This window comes from Cololabis saira, chromosome 3 (assembly GCF_033807715.1).
Source record: "Cololabis saira isolate AMF1-May2022 chromosome 3, fColSai1.1, whole genome shotgun sequence".
Classification (NCBI taxonomy): domain Eukaryota; kingdom Metazoa; phylum Chordata; class Actinopteri; order Beloniformes; family Belonidae; genus Cololabis; species Cololabis saira.
In genome coordinates this window covers 43,469,223-43,491,722 of record NC_084589.1, presented here as the reverse complement: position 1 = coordinate 43,491,722, position 22,500 = coordinate 43,469,223, and the positions used below count along the sequence as shown (strand labels likewise).

At 37.8% G+C, this 22,500-nt stretch overlaps 1 protein-coding gene across 1 annotated transcript in view; it reads right to left on the bottom strand.

The window, feature by feature from the left end:
- The window catches only part of bbs9 (Bardet-Biedl syndrome 9), a 208,704-nt gene that overhangs the window by 69,425 nt on the left and 116,779 nt on the right, over positions 1-22,500 (bottom strand). Inside the window, exons 15-19 of the mRNA XM_061717987.1 lie at positions 18,203-18,217; positions 13,394-13,534; positions 10,087-10,182; positions 8,212-8,384; positions 7,937-8,089 (exon numbers count right to left, since the gene is read on the bottom strand). Coding sequence (XP_061573971.1) covers positions 7,937-8,089; positions 8,212-8,384; positions 10,087-10,182; positions 13,394-13,534; positions 18,203-18,217 — 578 coding nt within the window. The remainder of the gene's footprint in view (positions 1-7,936; positions 8,090-8,211; positions 8,385-10,086; positions 10,183-13,393; positions 13,535-18,202; positions 18,218-22,500) is intronic.

The window sequence follows — 22,500 nt, the reverse complement described above, 5'->3', positions numbered from 1 at the left end:
AAAAGAGGAAAGGAAGGAAGGAAGGTAGGAAGAAGGAAGGAAGGAAGGAAGGAAGGAAGGAAGGAAGGAAGGAAGGAAGGAAGGAAGGAAGGAAGGAGGAAAGGAAGGAAGGAAGGAAGGAAGAAAAGAAGGATGGAAGGAAGGAAGGAAGGAAGGAAGGAAGGAAGGAAGGAAGGAAGGGAGAAAAGAGGAAAGGAAGGAAGGAAGGAAGGTAGGAAGAAGGAAGGAAGGAAGGAAGGAAGGAAGGAAGGAAGGAAGGAAGGGAGAAAAGAGGAAAGGAAGGAAGGAAGGAAGGAAGGGAGAAAAGAGGAAAGGAAGGAAGGAAGGAAGGAAGAAAAGAAGGAAGGAAGGAAGGAAGGAAGGAAGGAAGGAAGGAAGGAAGGAAGGAAGGAAGGAAGGAAGGAAGGAAGGAAGGAAGGAAGGAAGGAAGGAAGGAAGGAAGGTGCAGCTATTCTGTGGATTTTTCTTCCACAGCTAGGGGAATTAGAATAAAAACTAAGAAAAAATAAATGCAAAGAAGAATTCACTACTTCTTCTTTAGCAGATAGAAGTAGGTAGAAGCAGATTTCAAACAGATAAATAGATAAATAGCGGTTATTTTCTCTTGGTTCTGTCCAGTTTTAATCAGCAAAGTTGCTGCCGTGTTAAAAGACACTGTTAGGAAAGGATCTATTTAGGTACAAACATGTTCATCATTTACAGTTCAAAATCCTTCTGTACATGTAGTAAATATCTAATCTAACAACATAAATATCTGCGGCTTGCATATCTTTTTTTTTTTTATATAGAGCGGATGCGGCTTATATACAGGTGCGGCTTATAGTCCAGAAAATACGGTAACTAGGAGAAAGAGGAACTAAATAACATGAATAGCACAACTCGTCTCAGTCCCTGAAAAGCAGGATATGATGCACTTCCAGTCTGCCAAACTGCTGAGCCGGCTGTGGCTGCGGAAGGACAACTCTTAATATTAACATGAATTATTAATTTGACAGATTCATCACTCTCCCAGCCAGCCATCGATAGCCTCCATTATGGAGAATATGTATACATTACAGAGTGTATAGTGTGTCACAAACTTCCCGCATATGAGCTTCTGGATTGCGGGAAGAGAATAAAAACAGGGTGAGAAAGACTGAGAGAAAGAACGGCTGATGGACAGGAGTGACAGTGGAAAGCATTAGCCCGTGGAGGCAAAGGCATGATTTCACAGCTACAAAAAGCTAGAATGACATGAAACAAAGATGTTTAGACGTTTCGGTGATACAAGCTACAGATCGGAAGACATCGGTATTAGTTTCAAGGTTACACAAAGACTGAAAAAGACTTCTTGTAAACTACTGGATCCAAGTCATCTGACTTCAGTGAAGTGCTGAGAGTAATGACGCATTAATGGATGTGATGAAAACTATTGTTAAAATTCAATAATGATGTGTTGAACTCTTGATAAAGACAATAAAAGGAAAGCTCAAGTTCTTTTAGAGTTTTCTTTTCCTTTTGGCATTTGTTATACACATTTTTTTGATTAAAATATTTATTAGCCAAAAATATTTCTCTATAATTGTGTGACTTCTTTTTATTGATGTTTGACAAGTTTGTGAGAAACATCCTGGAAATTGGAACATTTTATTGATTTCCTTTCAGATCAGTGACACGTTTGTAATACAGTATGCAAACAAAGTTGAAAAAAACTCTTAAAAGCACCACGTCATGCTTCTCCATGTTTTTTTATTTATCAGCAATGACATAACACCACATTATCATCATATGTGTATCAGAAAGCTCAAAATAATGAGGTGTAGATATCAGTATAAATGTACTGAGGAGATTCAGCATGTTGTCTTCAGGTTTGTCGGCATGTTGGAAACTTCACAGACAGGGAAACCTACAAAGGGAATATTTGGGGGAACACTGCAAGAGTGTTTTCAAGTTAAGAATATATCTGCTGGTATTTAATCCTGTAAAGATTTGGCTTTTCTCTCCAAGACGGAGTCTAAGAAGTGTGTTTTTGGTTGCAAAAGGAACGTTGACCTTTCTCAGCTTGCTGAAAGACCAAGCATCTTTGGCAAAGTGGATGCAAATGTTTTTTCAGGCCAGCAGGCAGTAACATATCTGTTTGTTCATGACACCCCAGCAATTACCGCTTCACCAACTCAAACTTGAAGTGCGACGTTGGATTTACAGACAGAATCTGAAAGTTGGAACAGTTCCAAAAACTCAAAACTTGAGAATCGAAAACACATGCAGTACGCTGTTCAAAATATTCATGCTATGTAAACAAGGGCAGCACGCATGCATTTCAGCCTACTGGCCATTTCATTGTCTTTTTACGTATCTAAAACCCCTTGAAAACAAGGAGTTACCACATCTGTAGACACGTGTGCTCATGTTCACGCTGACATGTGCTTTGAACACTTGCTAAATATGTGAAATATATCTGCAGTTGGGATAAATATGGTTAAAATCCTCATTCAGTTGTATGATATAATATTTTTTTTAATCTCTCTCACTGATGCTCCAACTACTAGGGGTGTAATGGTACACAAAAATCTCGGTTCGGTACGTACCTCGGTTTGGAGGTCACGGTTCGGTTCATTTTCGGTACAGTAGGAAAACAAAATGCAAAATATAAACGTGCTAGTTGTTTATTACACACACACAAAATAACATTGGCTCTACGTGTGCCGGCACTAGGACCCCGCGGACGCATGGTGTGTCGTCGGGCTGTGTTTTCCTTCATGCTTCCCTGCAGCGTCTCATGCAAACACAAACACACGGACCTGGCAGAAACATTTCTCTATATAATATTGTCTGTCGCCCGCAATATTTTTTATTTTTTTGGCCGGCGCCATAGTTGGCTAGCTACAAACTCTATACATCCCATAATGTATAATAATATCTCAGCAGCGGTACTCGCATCGTTAAGGCTGATTTATGGTTCCGCGTTACACCAACGCAGATCCTACGGCGTAGGGTACGCGGCGAGCGGCCGTACGGTGCACGTCGCCGCGTACCTTATGCCGTAGCCTACGGCGTAGGGTACGCGTCGATTTAACGCCGAACCATAATTCAGGCTTTACTAGGCAACGAAGCAGGTTGACTCCCATTGCAGAACAGCGCTGCAGAGGCGCTCATAAACGTAAATGATCATTGTTTTATTTTTTAGGCCTGGCGGGGGGTCTCGATGGTAGGGGAAACACTGGACTTGTCACAATTATGTGCTTAGCTCTTTAGTTCTTCATTAGTTAGTGCTTTTTTCTTTAAACTTAATACTTTCTCGGTGTGAGCGCAACTGCATGTGCAGCTGCAGCAGCGCTCTGCTCCACAACGTGCGGTTCTCTACTTAATGTGTACCGAAACTCGTTCGGTACGCCTCCGTTCCGAACCGAACACGCTATACCGAACGGTTCAATATAAATACATGTACCGTTACACCCCTACCAACTACGGAAGAGTATTAGGGCCAGGCAAGAGAAAAAAAAATTTGAGAGTGGAAGATTTTTTTTATGCACTTCGAGAAAAAAGTCGAAATGTCGAGATTAATGTTGAAATACGATTTCGAGAAAAAAAATTAAAAAAGTCGAAATTTCACCTTTTTTCTCAACATTTAGACTTTTTTCTCGAAATTGTACTTCAACATTAAACTCGACTTTTCGACTTTTCTCTCGACATCTGGACTTTTTTCTTAAAATTTCAACTTTTTTCTCAATATTTCGACTTTTTTCTCAACATTACGACTTTATTCACGAAATTTCGACTTTTTTCTCGACATTTCGACTTTTTTCTCGAAATTGTAATTCAACATTAATCTCAACTTTTCGACTTCTTTCTCAACATTTCGACTTTACTCACGAAATTTCAACTTTTTTTCTCGAAGTGCACAATAAAAAAAAAATCTCTCCCTCTCAAATATTTTTTCTCCTGCATGGCCCTAATACTCTTCCGTATCCAACAGACAGATGCCGATAAACCGGCACTCTCCACCAAAGACTTACAAAAGTTATGAAACTTCATACCACAAATAATGATATACATTTCCTCAAGGCAAACAGACCACTCTGTTCTTATTAACAGCCTCAATGTTGCATTTCCAATTCAGGCTATTGTCCAGGTGAAAGTCTCAGTCTCTGTAGTCGTTCACCAACGTTCATGCTACCTGTTTTGAGTTGGATCATTGAAGCAGCATCTTCACCTCCAGTTCTATGACGATAAACTTCAGTGGTTCCTGAAGGGGTTTGTTTGCTTACAGCATGTAGGTGGAGCAATGAATGATGTCTCTCCAAGACTTTCATAATAGGATGTTACAGCAGAAGAACGATAACTGTTCAGGGTAGATGTAAACATGTTCTAAGAACTGGAACAAGGCAGGATGTTCAATAGAGCTGGAGGCCGTCGCAACCATCTCAACCCTTCCTAAGGTGTTTGGGACCAAAAACAATAACCTCTGTTTTATCGGAATTTAGAAGCAAGAAGTTAGTGGACATTCAGGCCTTAATGTCCTTAATACATGCCTGATGTTTCATCTGGTTTCATAGACAAATACAGCTGCATATAATCAGCATAGCAATGGAAATTGATGCTGTGGTTCTGGATAAAACTTCCCAAGGGTTGCATGTACAAACTGAACAAGATTGGCCCGAGCACTGATTCCTGCGGGACACCGTAAGCAGACACTCATGTGCATGAACAAACTGGAATCTGTCAGATAGATATGATTTAAACCAACCTACGGCTGTCCCTTTTTAATCCCAACAATATGCTCCATATCAACATTTACAAATCCTTTTGCAATGGGCATCTCATTCACTCATTCACCCTTGACCTTCTGGTTGGAGTTCAACCTTCTCTACACTCTGAAACATGGCTTTATGGTCTAAAAAATAAAAATGCTTTAAAGGTTTTATGAAAAGGCACAGAACCTACCTGTTGATAGTTCATTCTTAATCTTTCGAATGCATTTTCCTACAAAAACACTGCTGGTGAAGGATGATCGCAATAAGTGCTGTTGATTAAATGGTTTAGGCTAAAGACATTAACCAACATGAGTATATTAACATTTAGGGCAGACATGTTTAAATCAGGGTCCCTGATTGCTTATCCTGGCAAAAACCAAGCCAGCTCAAGGTGAACACTGTTTATTTGGATTTAAATGGCAATAAGAACTTCAACAAGCTCATTTATTTCCTCTCATTGCGCTCCAAAAAGTTTTCAAAAACCCTAAAAGTACATTTGCATCAAATGAATGCAATATTACAGCACTGAGCTGGACAGAGAGAGCGACTCTGATCACACGGAGCGAAACAGTGACGTACTGACAGCTTTAACAGCTAATGACGAGATGATGTCACCCAGTCTTGCTACGTTAACAAGATGCTAATGGACGGTGGAAGTGATGACCGCCAACTCAGCCACTAAAGTAAACAGGAGGAGCAAGCAACCATCACTTTGTTTCATCCCTCACACACTCATGCACGCAAAAGCAGTTCCATCCTCTCATACTGTGTCTGAAAGTTAAACAAATAGATAGACAAAGGTTTAATGGCTACTTTGATCTCTTTGATAACCATCACCCAGGGCTCTACCCAGTACTCGAGTTGTAAAAAAAAATCTGGGGGATGGTGGATTTTATCATATGGGGACAGATAATTTGTGCTGATTACAAATAATATAATATATTACAAATAATAGCACTGACCAAAACACCTGCAGAAATACTGCAGGAATGACATAGCAGCAGTTAAATGCAGCCTTCTGTAAGCTTTAAATATCCACTGGGCTTACATCAAATACATCAAAACACAACAATGTCCTGTCCTTCACAGGATAAGTAAAATGGATCACTGCAAAAACTCTAAATCTTAACAAGAATATTTGTCTTATTTCTAGTTAAAATGTCTCATTTTAGTAAAAAAAATCTCATTACACTTAAAAAAAGACTCATCGTTGGAAAAAACTACAATTTTCACCTGTTTCAAGTAGATTTTCACTTAAAATAAGTAGAAAAATCTGCCAGTGGAACAAGATTTTTTTGCTTGTAATGAGAAGATAAATCTTGTCCCACTGGCAGATTTTTCTACTTATTTCAAGTGAAAATGTACTTGAAACAGGTGAAAATTGTCAAATAAGTTATTTTTCTGGTGTTATTTTTCTGGTGATGACTCTAAATGTTGAAATAGCAGTAAAACCACATTCATTGATGAAATGACATAAGGGATGGAAAGGGGGGATGGCAGTTTTACAGGGGGATGATTTTGACCGTTTTTATTTCAGGGGGGATGCCACCCCCCCTCATCCCCCCTCAACTCCAGTACTGGCTCTACCCAAGCATTAACCAGTGCAACTTCAAAACTGAATGCAGAGCAAGGTCCAAAACCTAAATGTACCTCAACATTAAAAGGTTTAATGTAGAGACAGCCCCTTGAAGGACCATGTCAAATACCTTTATGCTTCACATACACTCTCTCTCTGAAGACCTACAACTCAGCTTAGACCTCTGAAATATAGATCTATCCACTCGGACAGACGGTGCTGATATGTTAGTGTGGATTTACAGTGTGAAGTTTGCATTCAGGTGATTTATGGACTTCCTCTGTTGAGATGATTAGCTGTGAGCACACCCAGCTGGACACTCACACAGAAAGACATATAAGTTTAGACAGATACAGCCCGTTATTGATTTACTCCTATTGGCACACACTCCGGTTCTTACACTCTCTGATGCATAAGCAGTAAGAATTTGTGTGTGATTGTGTTCATATGTGTGGAAGCAGAAGAAGGACACAGACAATGTTCCTAGTTAATGTCCCACTGACAGCACAAATGCATGTGTTTACTCTGATATATATGTTTATTCTAATCAGAAATTGAGTCATACTATCTGGCTTATAGGAGTGTAACGATACACTAATCTCACGATGTGGTACGATACACGATATTGAGGTCACGATAACGATACGATATTATAGCAGTATTTTTTTAACAACCTTGAATGAGGAACATATGACTGGAAAAAATGGTCTTTTATTTGAAAGACACAAAATACAAAACAATGCTGTGCGTTTGTCCTATTGTTACAGTTTGTAATGCAGGTTTGCATTATGCATCTTCAGTTTCATACAAGTACAAATATTTTACCACAAACTGAATAGTTTCTCTCATGTATGATTTGACTTTTTTCTTTTCCAGAAATTTAACAACTAAAATTAAATAAATAAATAAAACTAAATAAATACATACAATTTTACATCATAAAAAAGATTGATTCATGCTCACCTTATAAGTGTAAGAGGAGATTTATTTTTGTTAAGAAGGTTATTTTGGTAATTCAGGGTTCATTATTTTATAAATATATTCTTTATATTCTGTAAATCAGGGACTATAATTACACTAGTCAATTAATCTGTAGTGATTAGTCTGTTTTAGATTGGGCGGAGTGATACGCCACAGTACGGCACTAGGTGCTGTGTTGATGTTCTAAAATCCTACACTGTTGAGGGACATTAAAGTACACTGGAACTCAGCAGAAGTTGTCCCGTGTTTATCCTACTCACGACCCCAAAAAGGTTTAATTTAATAAGGTAAGGCTTAACTCTACACCAGCCTTACATAAGTAAAAGTTCAGAGCTCAAAACGGGACCCGCAAAACGGTACTAGTTTCTTCTGAGAGGAGTAAGATTTTGGTCCGCAGGTCGAGGCGCGGTCGGATGCGCATTTCTAGTCAACACAATAGATTAATATTAATAACCCAATATCGCGATACAGTTTGTCACCTCCACGACACGTTTCATGACGTTTTTGTATCGCGAAATTTCGTGGCACGATATATTGTTACACCCCTACAGGCTTAGCAAGGACCTTTTATGTTTAAATTAATGTGGAATTGTACCTAGCAGTCCTTGGACTAAGGTTCCTAAATAAATCTTTGTGTGTGTCTGACCTGGGTGTAAGTGGCGTCCAGTAGCGTGTCCAGGTTCTGCAGCGGTGCCGGGGTTTTATCTTTGAATCGAGTGAGGAGGCGCCGCTGGATGGCTCTGAACTGGACCGCTCGCTCCGACAGCAGATCCTGATATTGCTGAGAACTGACGCGCAGCTAAAGACACGCAAAGACAAATCAATGGTTTCATCTTACATAATGGAAAAAAAAAAAAGATAACGTGAAAATCTGCTAATAATTCAGATGTTTTCTCTAAACTTCTGTGGATGTGCTTGTACCTGAAAGTGATGATCTACGGACAGGAAGTACTCCTGCAGTGGAAGCGAACCACTGAAGCTTTTCTTGAAGTCTTTGATACCCAGTTTTGAGAAATGCTGATCAAACCTCTGAACCAGTTCTTTTACCACCAGCCACATGTCCTCAAAACTGTCACTCTGAATGCGGTAACGTTCTGACAAACAGACACAGTAAACACAGGCTGAGTATGCTCAGCTGCTGGAAGACAAATGTATGACATTGCACATTTAACACCAATAAACAGTGTTGGACACTATTTATGTTATTTTGCAGACACACTTCCATGTTTCATGTACAGGACTGTCTCAGAAAATTAGAATATTGTGATAAAGTTCTTTATTTTCTGTTATGCAATTAAAAAAACTAAAATGTCATACATTCTGGATTCATTACAAATCAACTGAAATATTGCAAGCCTTTTATTATTTCAATATTGCTGATTATGGTTTACAGTTTAAGATTAAGATTCCTAGAATATTCTAATTTTTTGAGATAGGATATTTGAGTTTTTTTGAGCTGTAAGCCATGATCAGCAATATTAAAATAATAAAAGGCTTGCAATATTTCAGTTGATTTGTAATGAATCCAGAATGTATGACATTTTTGCATTACAGAAAATAAAGAACTTTATCACAATATTCTAATTTTCTGAGACAGTCCTGTATAAAAATATGTTCTACTATAATTGGGGATATTGGGGATTTTCAAATTAATATGATAGTTCAAGAATAACTCACAGGAATACAAGTCATTAACCGATCCTAGGGCTGGGCGATATATCGAGATTTTAATATATATCGATATATTTTCAAACGCGATATGGTACGAGACAATATCGTTTATATCGATTTAAAAAAACATTTTTTTTTTATGATTTTGATATAGCTTATTTTGTGACAAATTGACTAGAATGTTTTATTTGAGATTTGCACAAATGTTTTGTTATTTGCACAACTGTCAACCTCAGTGGAAAAGACTGCCTGTTACTGTCTACATTGTATTAATTGCACAGTGTATTTTAATTTAATTGTTATGCAGGAAAGGGATATTTGTTTTATTTTATTCAAGAAGCATTTTTATTCTATATATGCAGGCAGTTTATTTTTATTTCATTTGTTTTATACATTTTGATATTGTGCAGACCTCTGTTAATAAAGGAACCTGTGTGACATTTGGCACTAGGCTTTGTATTAAAACTGACTGTTTTTTTAAGGGTTTGCCTCAGAAAAAATGAAGCTAACAGAGATGCTATGCTATAATGCTTTGGGGGAAACCCCAATTATGGCACAGAAAAAATATTGAGATATATATCGAGTATCGCCATTCAGCTAGAAAATATCAAGATATGACTTTTGGTCCATATCGCCCAGCCCTAACCGATCCTAAAAGATACCAAAGCCTCATTTATTCCAGGTAAAGTAAACTGCTAATGAACTAATGCCTCTGCATGCTTTTGGATATTTACTGGCTCCAGCTCCATTTGGGAGTAATGGAAACTCGACATCTGGGTGTGCATGAGCATTTTTGCCTGCAGCTGCAAGGGTGAATGCAGCTCCAATAGTAAGTTCAAATAAAATTACATGTTTTTTTTTGTTTTTTTTCAGAAAGTTGTGTTTGTTAAAAACTATGAACCTTCTCAACCTGGCAGGTAATACAGTGTTGGTGCCAGAACACTGAGGGCAACTTAGAAAAGGCATAAGAAGCTAAAGTCATCAAGAGGCACCAAAAGGCCTTAGCGACTGTGGATGCGATTTGGAAATGGAAAAAACGTTGAAGGTTTAATCCCATATTTAAAGCAGCTTTAATGCAGGCGAACCAGTGCCATATTATTTATGTGGTGCTGATGTCAGACTCACGGGAGGTCTTGGAGGCCAGCACGGTAACTTTGGCTCCTGACAGAAACTGAAAAGCCAAACTATTCCCATCCTTATCTCCCGATGTTGTTGAAAACTCTGCAGTGGGAGACAGAAGGAAATCAAACATTGTGATGAGACAGATAATATGGTCTAAAACATACAAGACGCCAAACAAAGGAGAACAAGATACAGTTTTCAAAGACACAGAATGCAAGATCACACAAATCCATCATTAAAAAAGAAAACACAAAGCGAGCGTAAACACTGTGTGTTTGGATGTCAAAGCTGCAGACTGTAGCTGATTGGTAGATAAATGTCAAAAAAGAGGTTTCCTGACATGAGACGCACGAATCAAACATAACACGCATATACACATTTATATAAATGTACAACCACTCACACACATAGTTTGTGATTATTGATTTAAATGTACACACACACTGTCCCAACTCCATCCATCCTCTTTTTTGCAGTTCATGTTTCTGTCATTTACTCGGTGGTTTAGCCACATCACTAATCATAAGCGAAATTATTAAGAATCATTAGCATAATGTCACTTGTATTGTGCTTTTTTTCCCCTACGGGGATTTACAATCAGGTGTGAAAGTGTTTAACAATGTAAAAATGTTAGCTGTTTAGGACAACATACCTCAGTTAAAGATTGAATTGAATATACTTTAGTTATCCCTTGTAGGAAATCTTTCGCTACAGTGCAACCCAACTCAAACAATGTACAAGAAAAAATATAAGCATAAAATTCAAAAAAATATAATGTCAAGCTGGTTATTATATATACAATATACAATAAAATGGGTTTAAAGGCAAGGCAAGTTTATTTGCTTCACAGAGACATTAAAACATCATCACATAGAAGAAAAAAAAACTAAAAATTTAAATAAAAAGCATGATTCAAAATTAGAAAGAAAGAAAGAAAGAAAGAAAGAAAGAAAGAAAGAAAGAAAGAAAGAAAGAAAGAAAGAAAGAAAGAAAGAAAGAAAGAAAGAAAGAAAGAAAGAAAGAAAGAAAGAAAGATAGATAAGAACAATAGATAAGAACAGTAGATAAGAACAGTAGATAAGAACAGTAGTTAGAATATGATCAAGTTTTGAAACTTAGGCCACGTTTACACATAGCCGGAACAGATATTTCCCCCTCTACGTTTTGAAAAATACCATCATTTACACGAACCCGCATGAATACGCTGATAAGATGCTATGAGCAGCCAAACCTACAGGGGGCAGTGTAACGAGAGGATAAAGTCATGCTAACCAATCAGAATCCTGGAAAAAAACATCAACAATTGACACGAGTAACTTCCAGTTACTTCCAAGATGGAACAAGAGTCTTGGAGTTACTTTTAAGTGTGACTTTAGAATATAAAACAGGTAAAATACAAGAAAATATTGACGGTGGCCAAACAAATTGTAAACACAGGTCGCACAAATGATGCTGGTGACGTTTCTATATATCCATAATGTGACGTTCTAAAGCCTAAATGTCCATTTCTCTCTGTTTAGACGCAAACGTGAAGACGGAGTTTTTGCAAATCTCCACTTTGGCCGGAGTTTTCAGAAATTATCGTTTTTGGTGACTTTGAGCTTCGTTTTCGTGTAAACGAACGGCCAAAACGCATGAAAACACCACCATTTTTGCTATGTGTAAACAGGGCCTAAAACTTAAAAGGTATCAGCGCAGATTTGGAGCTTTACTCAAATGCAGCTGAGGACAGGTGTGTTTTCAACCTGGATTTAAATAAACTGAGTGTTTCAACGGATCTGCGTCTCCGTGGGAGTTTGTTCTGGATCCTTGATGTCAGTTGTTTGAATCTTAAGACATTATTGCAAATGTTTTAACGCTCAACTTCACTCCCACTGCGGCTGAATTTGACTCCCACACTCCCACGAGTGAAAATATGCCACTGGATGCAAATTACTTGTGTTTAACAAGTGATTATTGTATAATCCAGTGGTTCTGAACTGCAGGAAAGAGCGACAGGCCGGTATTGGACCCTGGACTGCCTGCATGAGGACAATAGTCTCTGTAAATTGAACCTGCTCAACCCACTGAGCTATCCAGGGCCTATCTGGCCTTTTTTGATTCATGAATGGTTTGCGCCATGTTCTCACCCACTGTACTCACTCATTCAAGTTTTTTCTCTCTATAGTTGCGTTCCCATTACACTTATGCACAAAAGAAAATTTAATCTTCTTAAATTTTGCAATAAAGGTAGCACAGCAGGGGGTCAGTGTTTCCATTGAACAGTGCTTTTTGCATGAGGGTAATTCCTATAACTTTCCATAAATCCTCCTGCGGGACTTCTTTTCAGAACAACTAAAGATAATATCTCAAGGTTGAAGAAGATGGACAAAAACATCTTTAGTCTTTGACAAATTACAGCGACCGCTGTTGAGAAAAAGTCCGATGATGAATGAAAGCAGCGGGTGATCATTCAAATGATTATTCAGAGGAAGCCCTTATGTGATGTATCATGATTGAATAGTGTTATCGCACAACTACATGTTATTAAAAGGAGCAAAAACAGCTGGAAACTAGATTTTAATTACTTTAGATTGAGCGGTTACATCACATCCCACGCTGCCAGAGGTGTGGAAATATTTCCATTACACTTTTGAGATGAAGTGGATTATCAAATCAGCTGGAAAACCACCTCCTGGAAGTGTTAAAAGATTCTTGCGATATTTGATATTTGAGAGTTTTTTTTGTTTTTTTTAAATAGAGTCGTTTCCATTATAAGATTTCTTTGTCGATTTGGATTTTGTGCAAATCTTGGGGTAATAGAAACGCAACTCATGGTAGACTTTGTTAACAATCTGTCCACCTGAAGAGTTTTTTCTTCACTAGTTTTCTTTATCATAGAAAGTTCCTACAATTATCCAGCTCTGCATTTGTATTACATGCTGTTTTTATGTTACCAAGCTCCTCACTGACTGCATCTGTCCACAAGGCAGCTTTTACTGTATTTAAGTGTGCAATTAAATATGGTAAAAAGGAGGCTTTTAAATACTTAAAACGTTATAATCATACACATCCTTCAAACTGGATATCAATTCTACATAGAACTTGAATATCTCAAAATGAGCTTCTAAAAGCTAAAACTCCCGTCGAGTCAATTAAGAGTAAAAGAGACTTTTGAATGTGAAGAGAAACACCTTCAAGAAACAACCAGTTGCTGTTTCAACTTCAAGTTGGCTTCCCAGGACCTGCGCGTGTCTGTGTGTGTTGTTTTAAAAAATATCTAAAATCAGCATCAGTATGTGTGTGTTTGGTTATGACAGCAGTGTTTTACCTCGGAAGATGGAGCTGAGGTCAACTGGTGGTTGATTGGTATCGATAGTGATCTTGAAAGTGGTGTTTTTGGCTGGAGATGAAGGTACACACACCAACGCCAGAGGAAGACAGAACCTGGACTGAAGAACTCTTGGAACCCCTGAGAAAAAGTAAACATTTCAGAAAAAATAAAATACATACACACACACATATTTATATATATATATATATATATATATATATATATATATATATATATATATATATATATATATAAAATACACACTCACATTATATCACCCCCAGGCCTCTTTAAAAAAAAAAGGTACCAAAACTGCAGCATCTACAATTATAAAGCCATTAATTCTGCAATATTTTAGGCAATTCTCCAATCCTCCTCTGATGCTCTTTTCCTGACAAACAACCTTTAATTGGAGGCCCCCTTTCCCCTTCGCCGTGAATCAAATGAGCTCGCCACATTGCCTTTTTGGCTCTCCCTCAAAACAGCAATCATATTAACATTTCGCTAACACAGTCAGCACCACAGATGTTCAGATTACACGGGTACCTGAGAGCTTTGACACCAAGAGACTCAACATCAACACTGTGTGTGTGGAGGTGTGTTTGTCAGGGATCCGAAAGGTAAGTTTTGTGAAAAGTGGAGGGAATTTCAAGAGGAAATAAGAAAAAAAAAAGGAGGGAGGGAGGGAGGGAGCGAGTTGCGGCCAAGTTACGTCCAATGACAACTACTGTATGTTCTGAGTTTCAACAGTGCTGAGCTCGGAAGAAATCTACACTTAAGCTAGAATAACAGAGTGAGGAAAAAGAGGGATGGAGGAAAACAGTTGTTAAGAGGAGATGGAGCGAGGTAACCAGGGGAGAGGAGGTGAGCTAACGACAGGAGAGGGAGAAAACCTGGGTCGAGCAGGAAAACCAGTGGAAATAAACCAGCATGAGAAATAATATGAGAATTGACAGCTGGGATGGGAGGAAAGGACAATCTAATTATGGAAAATTCCAGGTCATTACAGATCTTAATAATCACCCACAACTACTGTACACCTTTTCATACCAGACAAGCAATTATTGTGTGATTATGTGAATAATTCAGTTCCCTTTGAATACATGAACAGAGGCGGAGTGGAAAAGCCAAGGAAAACAGTAGAAACGCAGAAAGGGCATGAGCGGAGAAAGAAAATGGATTGAGTTTTAAAATAGGAAGACAGACTGTGGTCCACTTTCTTCACTCCTCACTCGCTTAATTTCTCATTGACCTTTCATTCTGGATGAATGAAAAGTTAAACAACAAATCACATCCAACAAACACAACACAGGGTTATATACACATGTTGTCAACATGGTTATGCAGTAAATGAATTGGAGTTATGGTAAATGCTCTCATTTATAAAGCACCTTTGACCTTGCCTACTCTTTACAAAGCAATGTGTTTTAAGTGTCTCAGTCAACCAGGACTTTTTCAATATCTTAAACATTCATGTCGGGGTCCAGAATCTTGCCTGAAAACACTTTAACACCTTTCAGACAGAGGGCTGAACCCACTCATTTAGCGCCAAGGTGGTCTGTCTGAATGCTTGATAAACACTAAAGCTGGTGCAGCTCTCCATCAGCTGGCCTGGCTGATATAAATCACAGTAATCATCTAAAGTGTGTTGATTCTGAAACAAAGTGGAGTGTTGTGACCAGGTGGTGCGGTCACATAAATATATAAGAGTTACTATCACCATGTTGCTGGCACAAGGTCATACGAACTTCTCTGCAGATAAAATCGTTGAAATGCAGCAAAAGAGGCATTGACAGGAGCAAATCACAAGTCATTGATACATTGAAATCCCTCAAAAATCGTTTGCTCTTTGATGTCGTGATTTTAAAACTCACAAACAGCTGTGAGCAAGTTTAAGTCAGTCCACACCGCTGACTCTTAAAGGCAGTTCCACAGGTTTTCATTGGAGGAAAACAAGTGGATTCGGTCTCAGCCTCTCCTGGTTTAAATAGTAGATGGTGATAGAGCTGGGGATATATTATATGTGAAGTCTCAAATCAATCAGGGCCAACTAGCAAGTCCTGTAGCTTTTGTGAGAAGTTTGAATATAGAACGAGGAATTGAATGAAATGAATGAAAAGACCAGCAGAGAATACAGAATATTTTAGAGCTTCTGCAGCACGCTATTTAGCACAAAGGAGTTTTAATGTTGGCCAACAATACTTTCCAGGTCAGAATGGTTGCATATTCTCGCATACTTTGCATACCGTGTTAAAACCTGTCAAATAAAAAGGTTTTGTGTCTGGAAGAGATATCTCAATCCGTAAAACATTCAACCTGAAATTTGGTCAACAAATGTAAAAATCAAGTGTAAAACCACATTGAAACAGTGAAATCATACATTTCTGCCGTTACAATGAAGGTAGGTTGTCATTATTACATGATAAAATGGTAATATATTCAATAACATCCAATGTTGATAAATATAAAAAGGAAGAAAGAGAGGGGCAAAGAATGTATTTGTGTGGAGGAGAACTGTCCAGGATCAGGTTCTCACCATAACTGTAGCGATGTCGCCCATCTGTATATGTGTGGATACTGAGCTTTATGTAAATGTATAAATGTGGAAAAAAATAAAAGCAATCAAAACAACCATCAGTCCTCAAAAACTTAAATGTATGGAGATGTGATGGATTAGGTAAAAAAAAAAATCAGGTAAAAAGATGATAATTCCAAATACATTTACAAAACTTCCAAAAAATGGCTTTAGGATTGAGGTGTAAATAAAAGACTCCATCAAAGACCAGGCAACAATCTGACTGAAATGTTGTGGCAGGACGTTAGGAAAGCTATGCATGAGTTGTGATGTGTCTGAAAGGAGAGAGCACCAAGATGCCACAACAGGCTGGTCCTACAAGTTACTGAATCATGTTCAGAGCTTTGCTCTTTAAAATGCCTTTGGGGTATTTTGTTTTACATTTAGTTCAATAATCTTTTAATAATTTATTCATCTGGTGTTGCCTTTACGTATTTTTCAGACCAGTGAAGGACCAGATGAAGAGAGTCCTGATACAACGCAGATACAAAGGAAGATCAACGGTTCAGTCTCCAGCCCTGTCACCTGTCAAAGTGCCCTTGGGCAAGACACTGCGTTTACACGCAGTCAACAACCCTTTTAAAACCCGAATATTAGCAATAACCCGGTTTTGCACAGCCATGTAAACACCAATAACCCCTTTGAATAACCCGGATTTGCTCATGTTCCGGTTTTTAAAAACCTGAATATGACCCCTGGGTTACTCCTTTTAAAACCCGAATATTGGGTCATGTAAACGCCAAACGGAATATCCCGATCAAAAGAAACATGAATTTGTTTTCTGCGCATGCTCTGTTCACAAGGAATCTTGGTCTTTTGAGTCCAGGAAGTTCTTATAAACACGGAGAAACGCAAGACCACGCCACACTTTTGGAGTGAGGAGGAGACTAATCACTTCATAAATGTAATGAAAAATATGAACATTTTGGCATTTGTAAACGGTAGAAAGTACCGGGATAGTGAGATTTACAAGAAGGTGAGCGAAAAGTTGCGCAAGGCAGCATTTGTTTTGAATTTGGATACAGGAAGAAGAAGCGGAAATGACAGGAATTGCGTCATGATGTTCTCCGTGCGTCGCTGGTTTGATCCAGATATCCCGAATGATTAATTACCATGTAAACGGAATATTCCAAATGTTTCAGTAATTGGAATATTAGCAATAACCCGAATTTTGACTGCATGTAAACGTAGTCACTGAACCTCCGCGTTGGGCCTGATCTGCTGACTGGCACTTAACTGTAGCAAAAAAAGAAGTGGTAAATACTGCATAGAGTGTATACATTTAAAAAAAAAAGCTGAGAAGTTTATGGATGAACATAGAGAACTTTGTAGAACCTCAGGAAGATTAAAAAGGCTGTTCTGTTTTCACATGTCCACAGGTGTGCGTGCGTGCGTGCGTGCGTGCGTGCGTGCGTGCGTGCGTGCGTGCGTGCGTGCGTGCGTGCGTGCGTGCGTGCGTGCGTGCGTGCGTGCGTGCGTGCGTGCGTGCGTGCGTACTACTGCAGGGTCTCTAAAGCCTTCTAAAGATTATAAGACATCACCTTCCGTATAAAAGCACAAACACTCAAGCAGACAACTCTTTCTGTTAAAGCACTGCTGGGAAATGCGTGTGTGCACGTGGGTGTCTCTACCCAACATTGTTCAACCTCGTTGAAACACCAATGCAGAAAGGATTTTTATGAGGTTCAGGGATTGAGGCTTACAGGTTAATGTCCAGGTTGAGGAGTAAGCTCTTAGAAAAGCATGTGTGTAGTTCCCTCACAAACTCATATAAACCTGTTTAAAAAGGTGTTCTGAAATATGAGAATCCATGCCATTCTGTTTGACAGTGCACGTTAGATAGATGAGATTTCTATGTAAACTGCAGGAGGATAAAAGGATAGATGGATCTAAATGCATATTTACATTTTTCATAAAGCGAGGAAATGTGCATGAGAGTATGTGAGTGTACAGACTCTTGCCAAGTATCACATAACCGGAACATAAACACTCAGCAGCAGTCTCTTCCTGTATATACTGTAGAGCGTGTGTGTGTGTTTGCGTGTGTGTGTGCAGTTTTAATCATCTGTGCATTTCTGAGTGCACAAGACAGATAATATGCACATGAGTGGATCCACAGTTTATTTGTTGCTTTTTTAGTAACAACAGTCTATGTTTCTACTACTTCTAGTCAAGCCAGATCTGCAACGAATAAAAAATAAAGAAAGAATGAAAGGATAAAGCACACTTACCTTTAGGATTAAGCTCTGCAGAAAGTAAGAAGAGGAGAGTTGAATGTTAAAGAAAATACAAAAAGATCCAAAACACAGAAATAGCACAAGAAGCAGACAGGAAGTGGAAAATGAAGATGCTGGCCATAGAGACTTCAATACTCCTGCATGTGCATGTCACACACTTTTAAACACAATCTGTAAACGCTTCTTTTTCGGCTTTCCACACACTTGGATAGTGCAGCTGGAGAAAATTGCAAACCTAAGGTCGAGCCAAACCGATCATGAAATCAATAAGATGTCTAAATCTAAAAATAAATAGCCCCTCGTCAAGGTTAGTGTGAAAATTGTTCTGACGGAAAAAAGCAGAAAAAAGATTATGACGAGAAACTGACCAGCGCCACTTTCACTCTGGGTCTTCAGAGTAAATGTTTGACGTAAATTGAATCTTTTTTTTTTTAACAGAAATTATGACTGTTAATCCTAAAGCTGAATTCAAAAAGGTACTACTTAAATTTTCAGCTGATTTCCATTAAATCACAGTGTTTTACTTGTCCACTGATGGTTTCAGAAATTCCCTCATTTTGTTTTACTGGCTTGCATTAAAAAAAAAAAAAAAAAACTTTTTTTTTCCTCAAACAAAGCAGTGTGTACTCCCGAATTGACTTGACAAATCCTTTAACGATCCAAATAAGACCACAAACTAAAACCTTTCTTGCACACATAATGCCAAGACTAACCGAAGCAAAAAAAGAACACAACCATGGTTTCACTTGTGGCTCTTTTCCCTTTTTTTTTAAAAAAGCTCATTTTATTTTGACATTTGATTTGTAATATGGCCTCTATTATTGTTAATTTGACACTGTATTTATTTAATTTAAAGCATCAGATGAAATGACAGCCCTAATAAAACACTTCTACCTTCAAAAAATGTTATTTAAAAAAAAGTTATACTAAGCTGTGAATAGATTTATCACTCTGTTTGAAAGCTGTATCCATAAGGAGGCAGGGATTTACATATTTCTCCTCCTAAAGATTAGAACGCCATTAAACGATTAAAAAAACCTAGAGAAATATCCATACAGAATTAGAATGCAAGGTAAAGCTAGACAGATATGACAACCCTTAGACAGGATCACCTTCCACCCTGTGAAATGATTTGTCCAGTAGTATTTATTTTATTTACACAATAGCCTCTAAACTCATTGGATTTTTTAACAGAATTGTGTTATTCTCATTCTGTACTCCACATGTATCATGCAGCCAATGAAGGAAATAAATAATACGCACAAAGATCTCTTGCCACATCAATTCAAAACTCTCCCAGAAACTGTATGGTTGTTTATAATAACACAAAATCTGTTCTTATTTTGCTGCATAAGAATAAAACAAACTTTTTTCTACCCAATGATGAATTGTAAGCAATCTGCCAAGACTGAGATTGCCTCATCTATTCTACATCTATTCTCCCCATTGGTCCGTGCCATATTCCCCAGCTGCCGTGGGATTTGAACAGTTAGTCTGCTGCTTCTCTAACCTTTGGGCCACAGCGATATTAGTCTGGAAGAGTAAACTCAGCTTTGATTGGTCGAAGAGGATTTCCTGTGAAGGTGAATGAGAAGCAGATGGCCGGTTGCAGCCTAAGCAAAAGGAACTGAGCCAAGAAGCTCAGGTCTTAAATGAAAGTCACAACTCTCATTGACAACCTCTCTTTATCATCGAAGATCTGCAACATTCACTCTCTTCCGTGTCAGATAAATTATACAGATTTTTTTGATTTATTCAGATATTTGTATTTCTGTAAAATGCAAAATGTTTAGTCCACAAATAATACAAGAAAGCAAAAAAAATCAATTTCTTTTTTTCATTTTTTGTCAAATTAACCTAAATAAATTAATTCAATTGAATTAACTTATACTTTATTAATTAGCAATATCCATCATGAAATATCTGTCATGACGACGTTTTTCAAGGTACTGTTATGTTTGTCGTGCTGCAGGATAAAGTTGAAACCAGACTGACCCCTTGATGGATGACATCCATCAATCTCCAAACAGAAATAGAAAATAAAACCATAAATCCTTGTCATATATTCCTACTAAGATGTATTATATAATCCTGTTAACTCCTGTCACTCCTTTGTCTCTGTATCAAACTATTGGTATATTACCAAGGAAAAGACAGAAAGCAGAACCGATGGAGAGAAAAAAAGAGGAACGACAGTGAAAAAGGAAAAACAGGGAAAAGCACGGAGGAAATAAAAGAATCAATACTGAGTGAAAACTGGATGAAATATTAAGGAGATGTCAAGTGAAACGCGAAGGCTCTCGCAGCAAATGTGAACACACACATAGAGACAGAGAGAGCGATAGAGTACAGTAGCTAATCCTGGCCGGCGTCCAGCCAGCGTTCAATCGGTTGGTTTTGTTCTCAAATTACAGACAATGAGATTGCCTGAAATGAGTAAACTTCTAGATCCATTAGCTCATGTGACCCCCCCAAAAAAATCAGTTTAATATTTCATGACAGTGAACCTTTATTACATCAATAACTGAGGCGGTTCAGATGGTGTTCTTTTTGTATGATTAACTACAAATTCCTTACTTTCTTTACAAGCCTTATACATAAAATATGTTTGCTTCAGAAATCCCCGTCACTGAGGTGCTGGACAGCTACACGTTCTGAATGAATAACCCTCTTTCTGCCCACCTTCCCACCCCCTCCTCCACTATAAAATTACATCGGTATACTATAAAATAAATAAGCAACATTTATACACAAGTAAAATATAATTTTATTTTCCTCCATCACTTGACAACTTAATGGCTTCCTTTCGAGCCCACATTTTAGTTGGAATATGTACTACAAAAGAAAATATGGTGGTCTGCTTGTGAGACAGACATTCATGAATCATCCGTGCTAAAGTGTCCAGGAGCAAATCGACTGACGTGTATACATTAATCCCCTCGCTTCCTTCCTACCGCCCCCCCTCATCTGTTTATAAGAGAGGGCTTGTAGTTGCTTTGACCCCTCGGAGCTACTAATTCAATTCAAAATACTGAAGTATTGTAAACGTTTCAGCCATAGCAGTTGTTTCTCAAAACAACTGGAAAAGATATTGGATTCAGACTGGAATCTTATTAAACGTTCAATCAGCCTGCACGGGGGAGTTCTGCATATAATCAGAAGAGGAGCTACTTGATTTATTTGCATTTTTTTAAATCAGGTTTTTGTGGAATCAACGGTTTATGAATTAATAACAAACAAAGAGGAAAGAGAGAAGTGGAAGAGGAACAGCCAGAGGGGGGGCATTAGCAGACAAACCTCATTGAGAGATTTAACCAACTACACTTGCTGTTGATAATATGGAACATTGAGTTTGATAAATGAATGTTATTTAGACCATTTAATGTCTCTTTTGTACTTTTCAGAAATTATTGCAACACAGAATCACATTGACAATTGGACAGAGGTGGGTACAGGAGCCAAAAATTGTACTCAAGTAAAAGTACTGTTACTTCAGAATAATATGTAGTAAAAGTAGTCATCCAAATAATTACTTGAGTAAAAGTAAAAAAGTACTTGGTGAAAAAACTACTCAAGTACTGAGTAACTGTTGAGTAACGTCTGATTTTTTTTTTTAACACAATCATTCAAACGGACAAAAGTACAAAATAATCATCTTCAGGCAAATTAAATCAATAAAATAATTTAAAAATTTAAAAAAGTAGCTTAAATTAAAATAATCTTAAAGTAAATTCAAGTACTTTAATAAATAAAATAAAATAACAGAATAAAAAAATAAATTAAGCACAAGTAGCACAAAATTTCAAGCCTTTGTACTTTTCTTTTTTAACCAGGCAGAACTAGAACAAACATGAACTCATATAAACTCTGTGTGTGTTTGAGTCTGTGTAAATGTGACAAAACATGCAAAAACAAACATTTTTCCCAAAGAATCACCCAGTGATGTCATGAGATTGACGCGTACGCGGATAAAAGGGATAAAAGAAAAGTAACAGCTCAACGTAGCCTAATGTAGCGGAGTAAGAGTAACAGTTTCTTCTTCACAAATCTACTCAAGTAAAAGTAAAAAGTATAGTGATTCAAAACTACTCCTAAAAGTACAACATTTCCCAAAACTTACTCAAGTAAATGTAACAGAGTAAATGTAACTCGTTACTACCCAGCTCTGCAATTGGAAAGTGTTTCATATTTACAATAAATCCATGGTTAACATTTCTGAACACCCTTATTGAGCTTTTTTTTGTTGTTGTTGAGAAAACAACTTTTCATGACCTGCGGATATCCTGTTTGGA